This window comes from Bubalus kerabau, chromosome 21 (assembly GCF_029407905.1).
Source record: "Bubalus kerabau isolate K-KA32 ecotype Philippines breed swamp buffalo chromosome 21, PCC_UOA_SB_1v2, whole genome shotgun sequence".
Classification (NCBI taxonomy): domain Eukaryota; kingdom Metazoa; phylum Chordata; class Mammalia; order Artiodactyla; family Bovidae; genus Bubalus; species Bubalus kerabau.
The window spans coordinates 3987219-4001788 of record NC_073644.1 but is presented as its reverse complement, the minus strand read 5'-3'; the positions used below and the strand labels follow the sequence as shown (position 1 = coordinate 4001788).

At 53.3% G+C, this 14570-nt stretch overlaps 1 protein-coding gene across 3 annotated transcripts in view; it reads left to right on the top strand.

Annotated features, from left to right (window-relative positions):
- NFATC1 (nuclear factor of activated T cells 1) overlaps nucleotides 1–11540 on the top strand; it is a 91391-nt gene extending 79851 nt beyond the window's left edge. For all 3 annotated transcript variants that reach the window (XM_055559641.1, XM_055559643.1, XM_055559642.1), the window contains exon 10: nucleotides 6557–11540. In XM_055559641.1, the coding sequence (XP_055415616.1) occupies nucleotides 6557–6606 (50 nt within the window). In that variant the 3' untranslated portion in view covers nucleotides 6607–11540. The remainder of the gene's footprint in view (nucleotides 1–6556) is intronic.
- Nucleotides 11541–14570: the final 3030 nt, after the last annotated feature.

The window sequence follows — 14570 nt, the reverse complement described above, 5'->3', positions numbered from 1 at the left end:
CCCGCCCTGTGCCCACCAGGGCCCCTGCAGCAGGAGGGCAGAGCCCACCGCCTGCGTGAACAGGCTGCTGCCCCGCGTGTCACTGCGGCCGCGTCCAGCGAGAAACCAGCTGGTGTCTGTGACCCACTCGGGGACGTGGCGATGTCCTCGTTAACCTGAGAAACCTGCACGGGCACTGTTCTGACAGCACAGGGGTCCACACGGGACATCAGGAACGTGGAAACTGAGAGCGGAGGGGGCCGGTCCCGCGTCCCGTTTTGTGTCTTGTGGTTGAACCCAGGCTTCGCAGTGGCTTTAGAGCAGGGCGGCCGCCCCTCACACAGCCGGTCGGGTTCTCTCTTACCGGCAGGCAGTCGGTAACTGAGAGTTCCCTGGAAGGCGCTAGAGCAGCTCTGCTCCCTCTGTGGAGGCCAGAGGCGAGGCTGATGGGGCCTCCTCAGCCACCGTCCCGCTGCGCGGACACAGACCAGACCCCAGGGCCGCCCTGCCGCCAGCCTCCCGGCGCAGGCTGTGGTGAGCCAGCCCGCGCTGTGAGGCGACCGGTGCGTCTCCTGCGCCCCTGGTCCCGTCCACGGCGATCCGAACAGTAACCGCCCCAGGGGGCTGGGGGACACCGCGTCACGCCTCGCTTGTCCCCCGCGCACAGAACTCGAGTCCAGGAGGGGTCTGTTTCTCCATCTGACCAGACTGAGGAGTCAGCGATTCACTGGGCGGGAAGGGCCTCAGGCACGCCCGCGTCTTCACCGCGGGACCTTCAGGCCCCGGGGGCAGGCCGCTCCCTCAGGAAGCTGGGGGCTGGGGGAGGACGCCCCGGCGGCCTGTGCAGCCCTGGCCCTGCCACACTTGTGTTCTGACTCTGATCATGTGTTGTCCTGTATCTCCTGGGGTCTCGGGGACCTGCTGGTGTCAGGACCCTGGGTTTTCCATCGTACTCATTCTTTCCTCTCTCAGAGCAAAGTGATACTACTATCACCACGTTCAAAGTCCCGATATTTAGAGTCAAACCCAGAAGCACACATACCGCGTCTTCACTTAGGGTAGGAAGTGGAGCACTTGGTGATAAAGTCTCGGACAGATAAGGTGGGGACGCTGGCGATGAGGAGCCACCTCGGGGCCGTGGGAGTGAGAGGTGACCATAAGCAGGAGGGACATGTGGATGGTGGACAGCTGCCACTTGGATGTCAGACCTTAAAACTGGGTAGAGCCTGCTGGAGCCGCGAGAAGCCCGTCGAGCGGGAGCAGCTCTCAGAGCCCCCTGCCTGTCCGCGCCAGGTGCAGGCACTGCTGCGGGGGCGTGGTGCTGTTTCTGAGGCCACGCTGGCGGGCCCCTCCTGGCACTGGACCCGCACCCACAGCACCCCTTTGAAGGCACCAGGCTCAGCTGCCCACAGTGTGGGAGCCGGGGCTGGCAGCCCACGTGCGGCTCCTCCAGGTCAGGGGAAATGGTCACCACACAGACCCTGTGGATTCCTTGGTCGCCTGCAACATCTCTCCCTTAAAAAAAAGGTTTCTAAAGCATAGAAAAGCAATACAGGAAAAACGAAAGACAAAGTCTTTCTGGCTCAAACACTGTACTGTGTGTGTATGTGTGATGGTGGGTGGGTGTGGATTTTTTGTTTTGAAAACATGCTGCGGAAAAGGAGACGAGAGACTGTGGCCTCACACAGCCTCCCTGGCCTCTGTGTTCTGAGCACCTTGCGGGTGAGGACGGTGAGAGTCAGGGGCAGAGAGGGCCTGGTGGGGGCCGACCCTGCAGGAGGGTGGGCGAGCAGGGCTTTGCTGGCCTGGCTGTCAGGGTCCCCACCCTTGTGTGCATCTCCCCGGCCTTTCTGACTTTCATAGTCAAGACTGAGAAAGAGCAGGTCACACGGCCCTGTGGAGCCCGAGGGAGCAGTCTCGAAGCTTCCAGACCCGTAGTGTGTGCAGGTGGGGAGGGGCGGCCCCAGGCTGAGGTCACCAGGTCAGGGTCTCAGCTTCTCGCCTTCTCTCAAGGGCCGGGATAGCTGAGCCTCCCCACCTTTACCTCCGTAGGATTGCTGCAGGATCAAGAATAATACACATGCAAGGGCTTAGCAACTAACCGTAGGAGTTGGGTAAATAGTTTGTTCACTCCTTATGATCTGTCTTGAGATCTGTAGTTGCATTCAGAAACCAAGAATTCAGAAACGTGGGAACATTTACTTAAAGGTCAGACGTTGAAAGGAGAGAAATATGTAAAAAACTACTCAGACTCGCAATTCCTTTTAGGTTTGCTCTGTTCTCAAGATAGTCACACGGAGCCCACGGGGGAAACCGCAGGGATGAGCCATGGTGTTTCAGCACAACAGCAGGCTCTGATGCCAGCTACTCTCAAAGCGGTGTCAAAAGCCAAATAGTTTACTTTAAAAGGACTTTTCACCTTATTAGTGAATTTGCACACTCGCTTATGAATAGCAGAGACATCTTTCTATGGTTTCAGGAAGGATAGAGTTAACATTCACCAGTGTTAGTCAACTACAGGTGAAAACTATGCCTGTGTTTTGTACATGTTAGTTTTGGTATTTTAAAAAAAAATGCTAACTTCCTTTTCACTCAATCCCATATTTATAGAGAGGTGGATTTGTGTGTGGACATCAGATATACACATCCTGCGTCTATATCCCAGATTAAAACAACAATTCAAACTGCCACATAAGTTTTAGAAAAAAAAACAATTGTTTCCACCTCGGGAGCATTTTAGAGAAAAATTAAATATAAGGGAAAAAACCCTTATTAAATTGTGGTATAACAGCTCACCACATCCTGTTGCAGGGACAATCTGACGTGAAACACAGCAAAGGTTCCTCTTTCAGGTCCCTCACGATCCGGGAGGGTCACATGTTACCTGCAGTTCAAAATACTTCTGTAAAGAAAAAAAAACCTCTGTGTCGGTGGAAAAGCTGAATAAGAAGATGGAAATTATCAGTAGAGAGAAGACATTGTGGGAAACCGTAGGTGTCTTTGGCACAACCATATCAAAGAGAGAAAGCCACCCCCGAAATAACCCACACAGAGCCCCGGGACTGGGCCTGATGCGGGCTCGGACCCATGACCTCACGGAGGGAAGATAGGAAGTCGTGGCTGGGAGGACCGGGCCCAGGACCCTATGCTCCGCTTCCCACCCTCCGTCGGGGCCCCTCTACCTCAGCCCTACCCTGACCTCGTCTTTCTTTATCCATCTATGAAATAGGGCCATCATGGCTTCCCTGCAGGGCTCCTACCCAAACTGTGTCTGTGGAAGGAAGTGAGGTCTGAGCACCCATCCTCAGCCCCGGGGACCCTTATGGGAAGCGTCATCCACCGGGGGTTGCTGGTCTTCCACCTTTACTTTGGGCAGCTTCCCGGCTCAGGCCGCAGTGCTCAGGGAAGATGCAGGAGGGTGTGTGGAGAGGTGGGGGTTGGTTCTTGAGTCTGTTCCTAAGAGGAGTGACCCACTGTGACCCCAGCCTGCCCTTGCCAGTCATGGGCAGCGCTGGGTCCAGCCAACGGCATGTCGACAGGAGGCTCATCAGAGGCCCCAGCCGATGGTGATGGGCAGGAGCTCTGCTCCCACCCTGGCCCCTGAGCCTCTCCTGGGGGCTCCCCATGGGACCAGGCCTCACTCATAGCAGAGCCCTGCACTGGTCTCCTCTCTGGGCCCAGAATGTCCGGGATATGCATCTTCACTACACCCCCCACCCCCACCACAGGCACCCCCTTAAAGGTTCAGGTGCCCCAGTAGGCAAAAGGGGAAGCCCACCGCTTAGGTTTCTTCCCCTTTTATCTCGTCAAACAGATGTTATTTTTCCTGTGGTCTCTCTAACCCTGAGTAAAGATTCTCAGCTACTCCGCTGGCTGCCTTACTAACCCTCAGAGCTGCCTCCCAACCCCTCACTTTTACCCTCAGATGGGGAAAAAATGGAAACAGTGACAGGTTTTCTTGGGCTCCAAAATCACTATGGACAGTGACTGAAGTCATAAAAGTAATAGATGCTTACTCCTTGGAAGAAAAGCTTTGACAAACCTAGACAGCATTAGAAAGCAGAGACATCACTTTTCAGACAAAAGTCCATATAGTCAAAGCTATGGTTTTTCCAATAATCATGTACTAATGTGAGAATGGGATCATAAAGCTGAGTACCAAAGAATTGATGCTTTTGAACTGTGGTGTTGGAGAAGACTCTTAACAGTCTTTGGACACCAAGGAAATCAAACCAGGCAATCCTAAAAGAAATTAACCCTGAATATTCATTGGAAAGACTGATGCTAAAGCTGAAGCTCCAATACTTTGGCCACCTGATGCAAAGAGCCAACTCATTGGAGAAAACCTTGATGCTGGAAAAGATTAAAGGCAGGAGAAGGGGACGCAGAGGATGAGATGGTTGGATGGCATCAGCGACTGAATGGGCATGAGTTTGAGCAAGCTCCAGGAGTTGGTGAAGGACAGGGAAGCCTGGCATGCTGCAGTCCATGGGTTGCAAAGAGTCGGACATGACTTAGCAACTATACAACAATATTACCTCTCAGCTCTCCCTCCCAGTTCCAGTCATTATTGCCCATCAGATATTTTTCAGCCATCTATTCCTGATCTTACTAGACTGCTCTGAGATTTCCATTTTCCTAAAACTGGGAAGGCAGAGCCGGACTCTGGGTGGTGTGACTGGCCTCCACCCCCAGCCCGCCTCAGGTGGGCTCGACCACTGTTCCCACTGTGAAATCTTTGCTTGAGGCGTGACAGCTGGTTTCTGTTCTGGGATGGAGCTGGCCCCACTGCCTCCGTTCCCCTTTCTCAGTGGTAGCTGTCACCCAGTGGGAGAGACCCTGACCTGCGTGGCCCCAAACCTGCTTCTTTTCTCGGAAAAGTTTAGGCAGCCCCACCAGGCCCCTGGCCTTGGGTTGCTTTAGGACAAAATGAGGTGATGGTCAGGAAAGCGCCCCGTAAGCCGTCCGGTGCCCAGTGAGGACAATGTGAACGGCTCTTCCGTGCCCGTGCTGCCACAGGATGCCCGCCGGCCCCCGCACGTACGGGCTCTACCGCCTCCGTGCTCCCCACCCCTGCCCCGCGCCGCACGTACGCTCGCTATCGCATCCGCGCCAGCTTCCACCCAGCCACACAACTCTGCACGTAGGCTCCCCCTCCACTCCCCACGTACGCTCTCTGAATGCGCGCGCTCGCTCTCTCTCTCGTATGTTCCGCGTTGCCCTGGGGCAGAGACACCCTGCGTGCAGTTGAGGCCCATTCTGACCTTGACCAAACCTCAGAGAGACTCGGGTCCTGTGGCTGTCTTTTGTCAGAATGACCTTGCGGGGCAGCGCTCGGGAGAGATGGACTAGACTTAGTAGACTTAGGAGCACAGAGGCCGAACCTGGAGGAAACGGAGGAGCTGCTGGCCCGGGGGCCCGTGTCCACCCCCCCCCACCCCGCCCTCCCTGCCCCGAGCCCTTGGGGACCCGTGAGCCAAGGCAGGGGCATGTGGCCTCGCCCGCCGAGGATGCACTGGCCGAGGGTTGTGGAGGCAGCTGCCGCCTGTCCAGCGTTTCCTGCATGCGGCCAGGGCCATCGGCAGAGGACGTGACCACCTGTTGGACAGCCCTGTCAGTCCGGGCGTGTTCCTGTGGGCCACTGCCTGGCACCCCCACCCCCCACGTCCCCCTCCTCGGGAGGAGCCCAGCTCCGGGGTCCACAGGGCCAGCAAGTTCTGTTGTCGGTTCCCGTGACACAATTCCTGGTTCCCCACTGTGCTTTATTATTGTTATTCTTAAAAATACTTGGCGGGTATGGGGGTGTTGAAAAGCAGTTTAGGGAAGGGAGTGGGCTCGGAAACACACCCCACTGATTGCTCCGGGAAGCCGCCCTCGGCCTGCCGGGGCCTCAGCAGAAACACACGGTTTATCTGCCGGCAGAGGGGAGCCCGGGCAGTTCCGTGACGCGAGCACATCCCCACCTCTGAGCCCTGCGAGCGGTGCCGACAGCCTCCCGGTGACATTTCCCATACGTGCCGTCGGGGGTGGGGGCGGACGGAGGGAGGTTGCAGGTCCCTCCCGAGGCCTCTGCCAGCTCCGCTCATTTCCTCCCCGGCTGCCAAAAATCACAGACCGGTGGTGGACACGGACAAGGGAACAGAGGTGAAGGAAGAGCCCCGAACAAAGGGAGGCTCAGGCCGGGCAGTCAGCCCTCCTTCCCAAACTGCCCTGAGCCGACTGACCACGAGGCCGCTGCGAGGGGCCCACGGGGCGTGGACCTAAAGCGGTGCTTCCACGGCCGGTGTTTATCTGTTGGTTTTTCAAGCCTGTGTGAGCACAGACGGCTCCCTGCCCCGGCTCAGCGGTCAGAACCTGACGCAGGCCCCTGGTCTCAGCCCGAGTACTGGCCCTGCTGTCACAGCCCCGGGTCTGGGGCAGCCGTGTCCTGCCGGCTCAGGACTCATTCTCAGGGGACAACTTTTCACAGGCTGAACATAACTGACTGATGGGATTTCAGTCAGTTTCACAAGTTTACGTGAACTTGTGTGTGGAGTCCTGTCTCTCTGATGCTCTCTCTACTTTTGTTTTCTTACAGTAAATGAGATAATCCGGAATGACCTCTCCAGCACCAACATCCACTCGTAGTTGGCAGCGTGGACTCTCAGAGGCTGCGTGGTGTCTATCTGTTCCACGGTGATGACTCTGAGTCAACAAACTGAATCCATACCTGGTACCACTGGGAGCTTCCACCGCAGTGAAGGCTCAGGTCACTTGTGCAAAGAAGTAGCCCAAGGAAGGAAGGACCGATCCCTCTTCTGAAGGAAAGTCACCTCAAGAAGGAAACGAAAGTGGGTGGGTGGGGGGAGCACGGAAGACAGACCTCGTGACGCTGCCCTCGTGGCCTCAACCTGACATGGCGGCTGCCCCGAGCCGCGCCCTTCAGGCACCCTGGATTTTTCAGTGGAAGTGCCTTATTTCAGCCGACCACAGCGGCTGGGCACTGTGGAATCAAGCGCTGATGTGGCTCCCAGGAGGGCATTTGTAGGAGCAGAAGCTGTAGGACGTTTCGTCACGAGGCTTTATCCTTTGTATAAGTTAAAAGAATACTGCAGGACTGGGCATTGTGAGGAAACCCTGGCACGTTTCCTACTTTCTCACCTCTTCCTGGGCTGTAACATACAATTCTGTTGCCTTACTCAGCGTGTTTCAGAACTGCTCCAAAGTGTCATCTCAGATCTCGTGACTGCCTTCCCTCCCCTGTGTTACTCAGACCATAGGGTTGTTCATTGTAGCATGTTAGGATTTTGTTTTTAATCTGGCTTCAAACATAGCACAGGTAAGTTGAATAGCACAAGATAGGCTACTGGACAAAAAGAGAAATCTCTCTGTCTTGGGATAGGTCTCGTATTTGCATGTGTGTACATATATAGGCATATATTTATGGTGAATATAACCGACGTGGTGACATTCAGTCTCCACCCGGCAAGGGCGTCCGTGTCAGCAATAACCAGTATCCGTTTTGGAAAATACACCCGAGGCTCAAAATCCAGCTCCCCATAGCCACGTCCGTGGGGGCGCCCCCTGGCCCCGGGAGGTCTGCGTCTCGGGTCTCCTGCAGTTAACCAAGCACTTTAGAACCAGGAAAGGTGCATCCATGATATCGGCTGTTACCAAACGGCAGAATTGGAAAGGAACTGTAAATAGTGTTACAGAAGGAGTGTAATATATTTGTTCCGCTGTAAGATCCTTGTTTCACAAAAGCCTTTTAACAGCTTCATCTGAAGAAACCATTACCAAAAACAGCGTTGTACCACGTGGTGACTCTAGTGTTTCCAGACTAGTTTCTGGTAATGTAGGTTAGTGTGAGCTTTACTGCTGCATTTTGTGCCCATGACAGCTTATTACGCGTTATTGCTAGCCGCGACCTGTTGTTTCACATAACCAAAAAGCATGGTTTAATGATAACACCTTTAACCTGATAACTGTGCCTTAGGAACTCACGCCCCCTGCTGGAACGTGGCCGAATTGCACCCTCGGGGGAGGTGACGCATCCTGTCCCCAAACTCAAGCGTTTCAGTGGGGAAGGCGCTCTCCCACGGAAAGAATTATTTTTAAAATGTTGTTCTGTATGACTATGTCTTACTTGTTTTTAAAGTCACAGAAACGAAATCCTGAAAGCCATATTTGTAACATTTGCACATTACTGTGAAGAGCTGACGGTATATGGCTTCCTGTACATAGCGCCCCCGCCCCGCCCCCCTCACCCCGCTTGGAGCCCCGTCCTGCATTTAGCCTCCTAGGAATTGCATGAGACGTTTCTCGGGAGACACGAAAGGAGATGTTTGATACTGTGTTAGCTCTCTTTGTAGGTAGAAAATAGATCCAATAAAGCAATATTTTTCTTTTTTTTTTTTTGCTGGACCATCTTAGTCAGACTGTGATTCATTCCACACATGGAAAAATCCTCTTTGTTCTTAAGCGTGTTTTCTGCCGTAGGTCCGTGTGCTTGTGTTTGTAGAAGGGCTTCCCGTCGTCCAGCTGCGCGTGTGAGGCGTTTTCTCACCTCCTTACACGTCAGGAAGGCCAGCCTGGGAGGCGTGGATGTGAGCGGCGTCCCCAGTGCTTAGATGGCATGTCAGAAATGCTTCTCTGGGCCCCGTGGAGAGCACCTCCGCTTCTGCCAACGTTTCTGTCCGGAGGCAGAGCCGGGTGAGGCCTCCCACACGCACACTTGACCTGCCATCAGCTTCACGACGAGCCCTTGGCCGCCTGGCTTGGCTGTCTCGGCTCCCCACCCACATCGCCTACTCCGGCTCGGGTAGGGACTGTCAGCAACTGGTTCTAAGACAAGGGTGGCACCAGGAGCTTCCAGGGGGCACTCCAGGGCTCAGCGCACTGAATTGCGGAAATACTGTTTTGCATTCAGGTCTTTCAAACTCAAGAATTCCTGTTTCTTTGGCCAGAAGGTTTAGAGTTTGCAGTGTGTGTGTGTGTCAGTCACTCAGTCGTGTCCAGCTCTGCAACCCCATGGAGTGTAGCCCACCAGGCTCCTCTGTCCATGGAATTCTCCAGGCAAGAATACTGGAGTGAGTAGCCATTCCCTTCTCCAGGGGATCTTCTAAAATCCTAGAAAAATCTCATCAGAGTAGTTAGCAAGAGTCCGTCCCACCCAGTTTCTGTGCTGTCTGAAGGGAGCCCAACGGTAATGTCCACAGGAGCTCAGGGAATCGAAGATGCTTGGGTAGGCTGAGGTGGGGGAGGACCGTGGGAGGACTCGGCTGGTGGTCAGCACGAGGTGGCCTCGAGCGCGGGACTCAGCTGGAGAGCTGGGTCCCAAAGCGCATCCCAGAGGCCACAGGGCACACAGGAGGTCACAGCTCATGGCCACGTCTCTGGAGGACGCGCTTAGTTTTCAAAGTGAGTCTCTGTAAGCCCACCCCCACTCCCAACAATGGCATTGTATATTCCAGAAACAAAAACCTTCATAACAATGGTTATGCAGCCTTTCTGCAAAAGAGGCTGAAAAAGTGAAAGTGAAGTTGCTCGGTCGTGTCAGACTCTGCAACCCCGTGGACTGTAGCCTGCCAGGCTCCTCCGTCCATGGGATTCTCCAGGCAAGAATACTTGAGTGGGTAGTCATTTCCTTCTCCAGGGGATCTTCCCAACCCAGGGATCGAAGCCGGGTCTCCCACATTGCAGGTGGATTCTTTACCATCTGAGCCACCAGGAAATCCCTCAGAGGAGGCTGGGCCTCTGCAAATACCCGTTTACTTGGTTTTCGTTTCTTTCATGTTGCTTTTGAATAAGAAGGAAAGCACCCCACCACTTGTTTCTGGCAGGCAGCTACCGTGCTTTGCTCAGGTGTGTAGACCCGGAGGCCAGGTCACCTCCCAGACGTTCCCTCACTGTCCTGGGTGACCTTGGCCCTTCAGGAACTTGGGCAGGTGCAGCCCAGGAGCCACTGACATGGGACACGCAGGGCAGCCTAATGGGGGCGTCTGCTGACTTCCCCCTCCTCCCCGGGGCTTCCCACAACTCCACCCTTGCCCCAGCCTGAGACGATATGAAAAAACCTGATAGACATCCAATTTCTCCTTGTAGCCAGTGCAACCCGAGCAGAAGTCGCCGTGGGAGACCCCTCTCTGTCCGAACGTGTCCCCTGATCCCTGCAGCCTCCACCCTGTCACACAGACCACCCACCCCACCCCGGGACGTGTGGGCCCCACCCCAGTTTTAAGGAGGGCCCATGGGGCAGCTGCTTCTGCCAATCGCCAGGGTGCAGGGCCCTGGCTGACAACACTGCAAGGAGGGGTCTCCACACCCCTCTCATTACATATTCCTTCAGAAACAGGTTCCAAATTGCTGTAAATAAGCTGCATTTGGGTTGTTTGGAAAGGAGAGACAGAGAAAACAGGAGCAGATGAAGCTGAGGAAAGAGGGCCAGATGTAGGGAATCCACAGAAGATGAGATGAGCTGCTTTCAAGCGTACAACCAGGATTTAGTGCATTCGCAGTGCTGAGTTACCTCAACTTCCTTCACCCCAGAAACCCTGCGCCCGTGAGCAGTCATTCCCCACCCCCTCCTCCAGGCCCTGGGAACCACGATAATTCTGCTGTGTGAATCTGTGTTCAGGACACTTCTCGTAAACCGACTTGAACAACATGGCCTCTTTCACGAGGCACAGTGACTTCAAGTTCATCCACAAAAAGGCCTTTATCAGAGCTTTATTCCTTATAGCCTAATACTGTCCACTCTGTGGATGGACCACACCATGTGTCCATCAGGCAACGGACATCTGGGCTGCTCCCACCTTTTGGCGACTGTGAGTAACACTGTTGTGAACATTCGCATATGAGTTTTTGCTCCAATCCCTGTTTTCAGTTCTCCAGGGGAACGCCTAGGAATGGAATTCCTGGTAAATTGGCAATTGTGTGTTTTACTTTTTGAAGAACTGCTTTCCCTTGCTCAATTTTTACATTATCCATCCCTGAGACAGACTGTGGATCACTAACCTAATTTGGAATCACATATGTGAAGCACATCATATTTATACTTCTTTATGCCAAAAAAATTAAGTTAGCGCTAAGATGACTAAGTGCTCGTTTACGCCCCAGCAGAAGGCAGCTCCTGCTTGTCTGCCTCCAGCCTCCTGGGTGGAGTCAACCCGCCCTGGTCCTGCCAGCGAACTGGGGCCTCGCTGTGCGTCTGAGTCATTGAGGTGGTGCCAGCCAGGCCCCAGATCACACGTGTCTGTACTTCACACGTACAGACAACAAGAGTGAGAAGAGAGCCTTGCGGAGGCCACACTGCCGCACCCTGTTTCTGAAAGAACCGAGCTGCTGCAGGCGTCTCACACGACGGACCTCCCTGCTGATGTGCACCAGCCTGCCAGCAGAGCTGCACACACACGCTCTCACACACGCACTCACACGCACACATACACACACACATATACTCACACAGAGACATGCACACACACCCAGACATGCACTCATTCACTCACACACACACTCATCCAGACACACACACGCACACATATACCCAGACACACATACACCCAGACACACATACACACTTATTCACTCACATACTCACACTCACATATACATACCCACACACTTGCACACATACATACCACACACATACTCAAACACACTCTTATCCACATACACATACCACACTCACATTCACACACACCCCGCAGAATCTTCTGTCTCTAGCAGCTGCCGTCTATTGGAGGCTGTGACCACAGGTTTTAAAGCGTCACGGCCTCCAGGCTGCTGTAGGGCTGCACCTCACTGTCGAGACTTGATAACCACGGCGTTTGTCCTCAGCAGCCATTCCTCCTTTTTTTTTCCATTGGAAAAGCACTGATAAGCATCTGTTTAGGGGAAGATTAAGCCCCACATGGGAGGCGGGAGCTGGGGCCTCCACACCCCTGCCCTCACGTGCGTTTTGGGTCTCCTGTGCTTGGGGTCAGCTGGGCTTCAGGATCTGTGGATTCACAGTTCTCATCTAAGTGGAGCAGTTCAGCCACAACCTCTTCCAGTGTCTCTGCCCCTCCGGCCACAGCTCTGATCACACACCCGAGGCTGCACAGAGTCACCCACAGTTCACAGCACTCACTTCTGCAGACTTTTCCTGTTTTACGTTGCGGAGTTTTTTGTGCTTCGTCCTCTTCCGCAGCAACTAATTGCTGTGACTCAGGGTGCCTTCAGCCCCAACGCTAGAGCTTTCATTGCAGGTTTTCTCTGGGCATGTCTCTCTGCCCTCTGACTCCTTGCATGTGTGGGAGACAGTTATAAAAACTGCTTTTATATCCTTGTTTGATAACTCCATGATGGGTGTAATTTTTAGTTGATTTTCATTGATCAATTTTGATCTCATCTGGGTTGCATCTTCTACCACTTCTCTCCAGGGTCAGAGATCAAACATGAATTTTTGCGTCACTGAGCATGGCTCATGTTCTGTTTCTTATGAATGCCTGTTCTGGGAAGCAGTTAAGTCCCTTGGAAAGATTTGATCCTTTTGGGTCTTCCCAGCTTATAAATGTTTGATGGAACCAGAGCAACACATGGTCTGTGGCTAATTTTTCCCACTCTCAGAGCAAAGCCCTCTGAGGATCCTCCCTAGTGTCCTGCAAAGTATGCACACCGTGCATCAGCCTGGTGTGGGCTCTGAGTATTTCTGCCTGTAATTCTTTAGGGTTCTGCTCTTCACCAGACCTGAGGGGACTCCCTCCTGCGCTTGTGTGCATGAGGCCTCAGCCGTGCGGGTCTCTGAGCACCGCCTCTGGGCAGCTCACGCCTCGGGGTAATGCCTTGACTCTTCCGGCAGCTGTGGCAGTCCCTCCAACCCCAGCTCCTCACCCCGCGAGGCTCCGCCTCCCCACGCACGGCCTGGAAGCCCCCTGCAGGCCACGGGCTGGGCCGTCACAGGGTCCCCCATCAGGGTCACTGTTCTTCGCTGCCTGATGGCTAACGCCTAATATGTTTCATATATTTTTTCCATTTTTCACTCTTGTCAGTGGAGGGTAAATTTGGTCCCTGTTAGCCCATCTTGGCTGAAAGTAGATGTTCTGACGCTTGATTTTTCAAAGCCTCTTTGGTAGGCCAAATTTTAGTCAGAGAAGTAGTCAATCTTCCATTTTCCCTGTGTTTTATATCATATAACAATAATGCTATTCACGTAAAAGCTGCATGTCTAGCCAAGAGTGACTTGCGATCACCAGATATGCCTTGGGGCCCCATATAATTTTAATCGGAAGGGAAAGCGTCAAACAGAGGCTGAAAAACGGCTTTCGCTGCCAAATATGCTTTTTACCTGGAAGAAGAACAAAGGAATCCCAGGGAAGAGACAGAGGTTTTTATGGAACAGAGGTTCTCAAACAACAGAGAAGAATGACCATGTCTGTGTTCAGGTGGTGACGTGGGCCCCGCCACGCATGGCCCCCTGCCCTGCTGTCTCTGGGACAGGAAGACAAGAGCTCGCAGCCACGGCCTCACCCGGGTCAGAGCCGCTGTCGGGCTCGTCCCAAACACACACCCAAGACTGACGGGGCTGTCGGAGTATGTATCCAGCATCACACCCGGAAACAACGGTTGCTGAACTTCACGGACACAGCACCTTCTGTGTCTTCATGTTCTGTACCTGGACACGTATCAGCTGAGGCTACCTTAAGGTGGAATCTGGAGCAATTAGACATTAATGATATTTGACTGGTTCAAGTTCACTTCTAGACTTTCTAGTGGGAAAGGGGTTTGCAAGCAATTTAATCCCTGAAAATAAGAATGAATGCAAGCAGTGTTAAGGTCTTTGGGAACATTTGTTGTTTGCATGCAAATAAGGCTGCTAATTATGAGATTTTTTTCCTGTTCATTGTAGTAGGCCCAGCAGGACTTAGACTTGAAAATATACTATTAGCAATCAGCTCCTGTAACTATATATACTTGAAAAGAATAAGGTAAAAAATTTTAAAGTATACCCTCTAATCCAAATTTCTCACTAATTTCTATGCACTTTATTTAATCTAGATAATAAGAGTACATGGAAATTCCCTGGCTGTCCAGTGGCTAAGACCCTGCACTTCCACTTCAGGGAGCATGGGTTCAATCCCTAATCAGGGAACTAGGACCCCACAAGCCTCACAGTGTGGCCGAAATAAATTAAAAAATAATAAAAAGATACAGTACATGGACTCATGTATGCAATTCAGACACTTTCCCAAGTGATTTTTAAATGTGCTCTATGTCATTTGCTCCTCAAAGCCATCCTGTGAGGGAGGGGGCAAGACAAATCAAACCCCCAGTCAACAAGTAAAGTTCCCGAGGCCCCAGGGGAAAGTGCTTCTGTTACTGTGGGGCAACAGGGCTTTCTCCCTGTGCTCCTGCTTTGGGGATAAAGAACCTGGCATCCGTCCACCACCCTACCCACCCATTCGTCCACTGACCCATCCACCCATCCATCTGTCCACTGACCCACCCATCTATCCACACATCCACCCACTCACCCAACCACTGACCCATCTACCCACCCATCTATCCACTGACCCACCCGTCTATCCACTGACCCACCGGTCTATCCACTGACCCACCCATCTATCCATTCA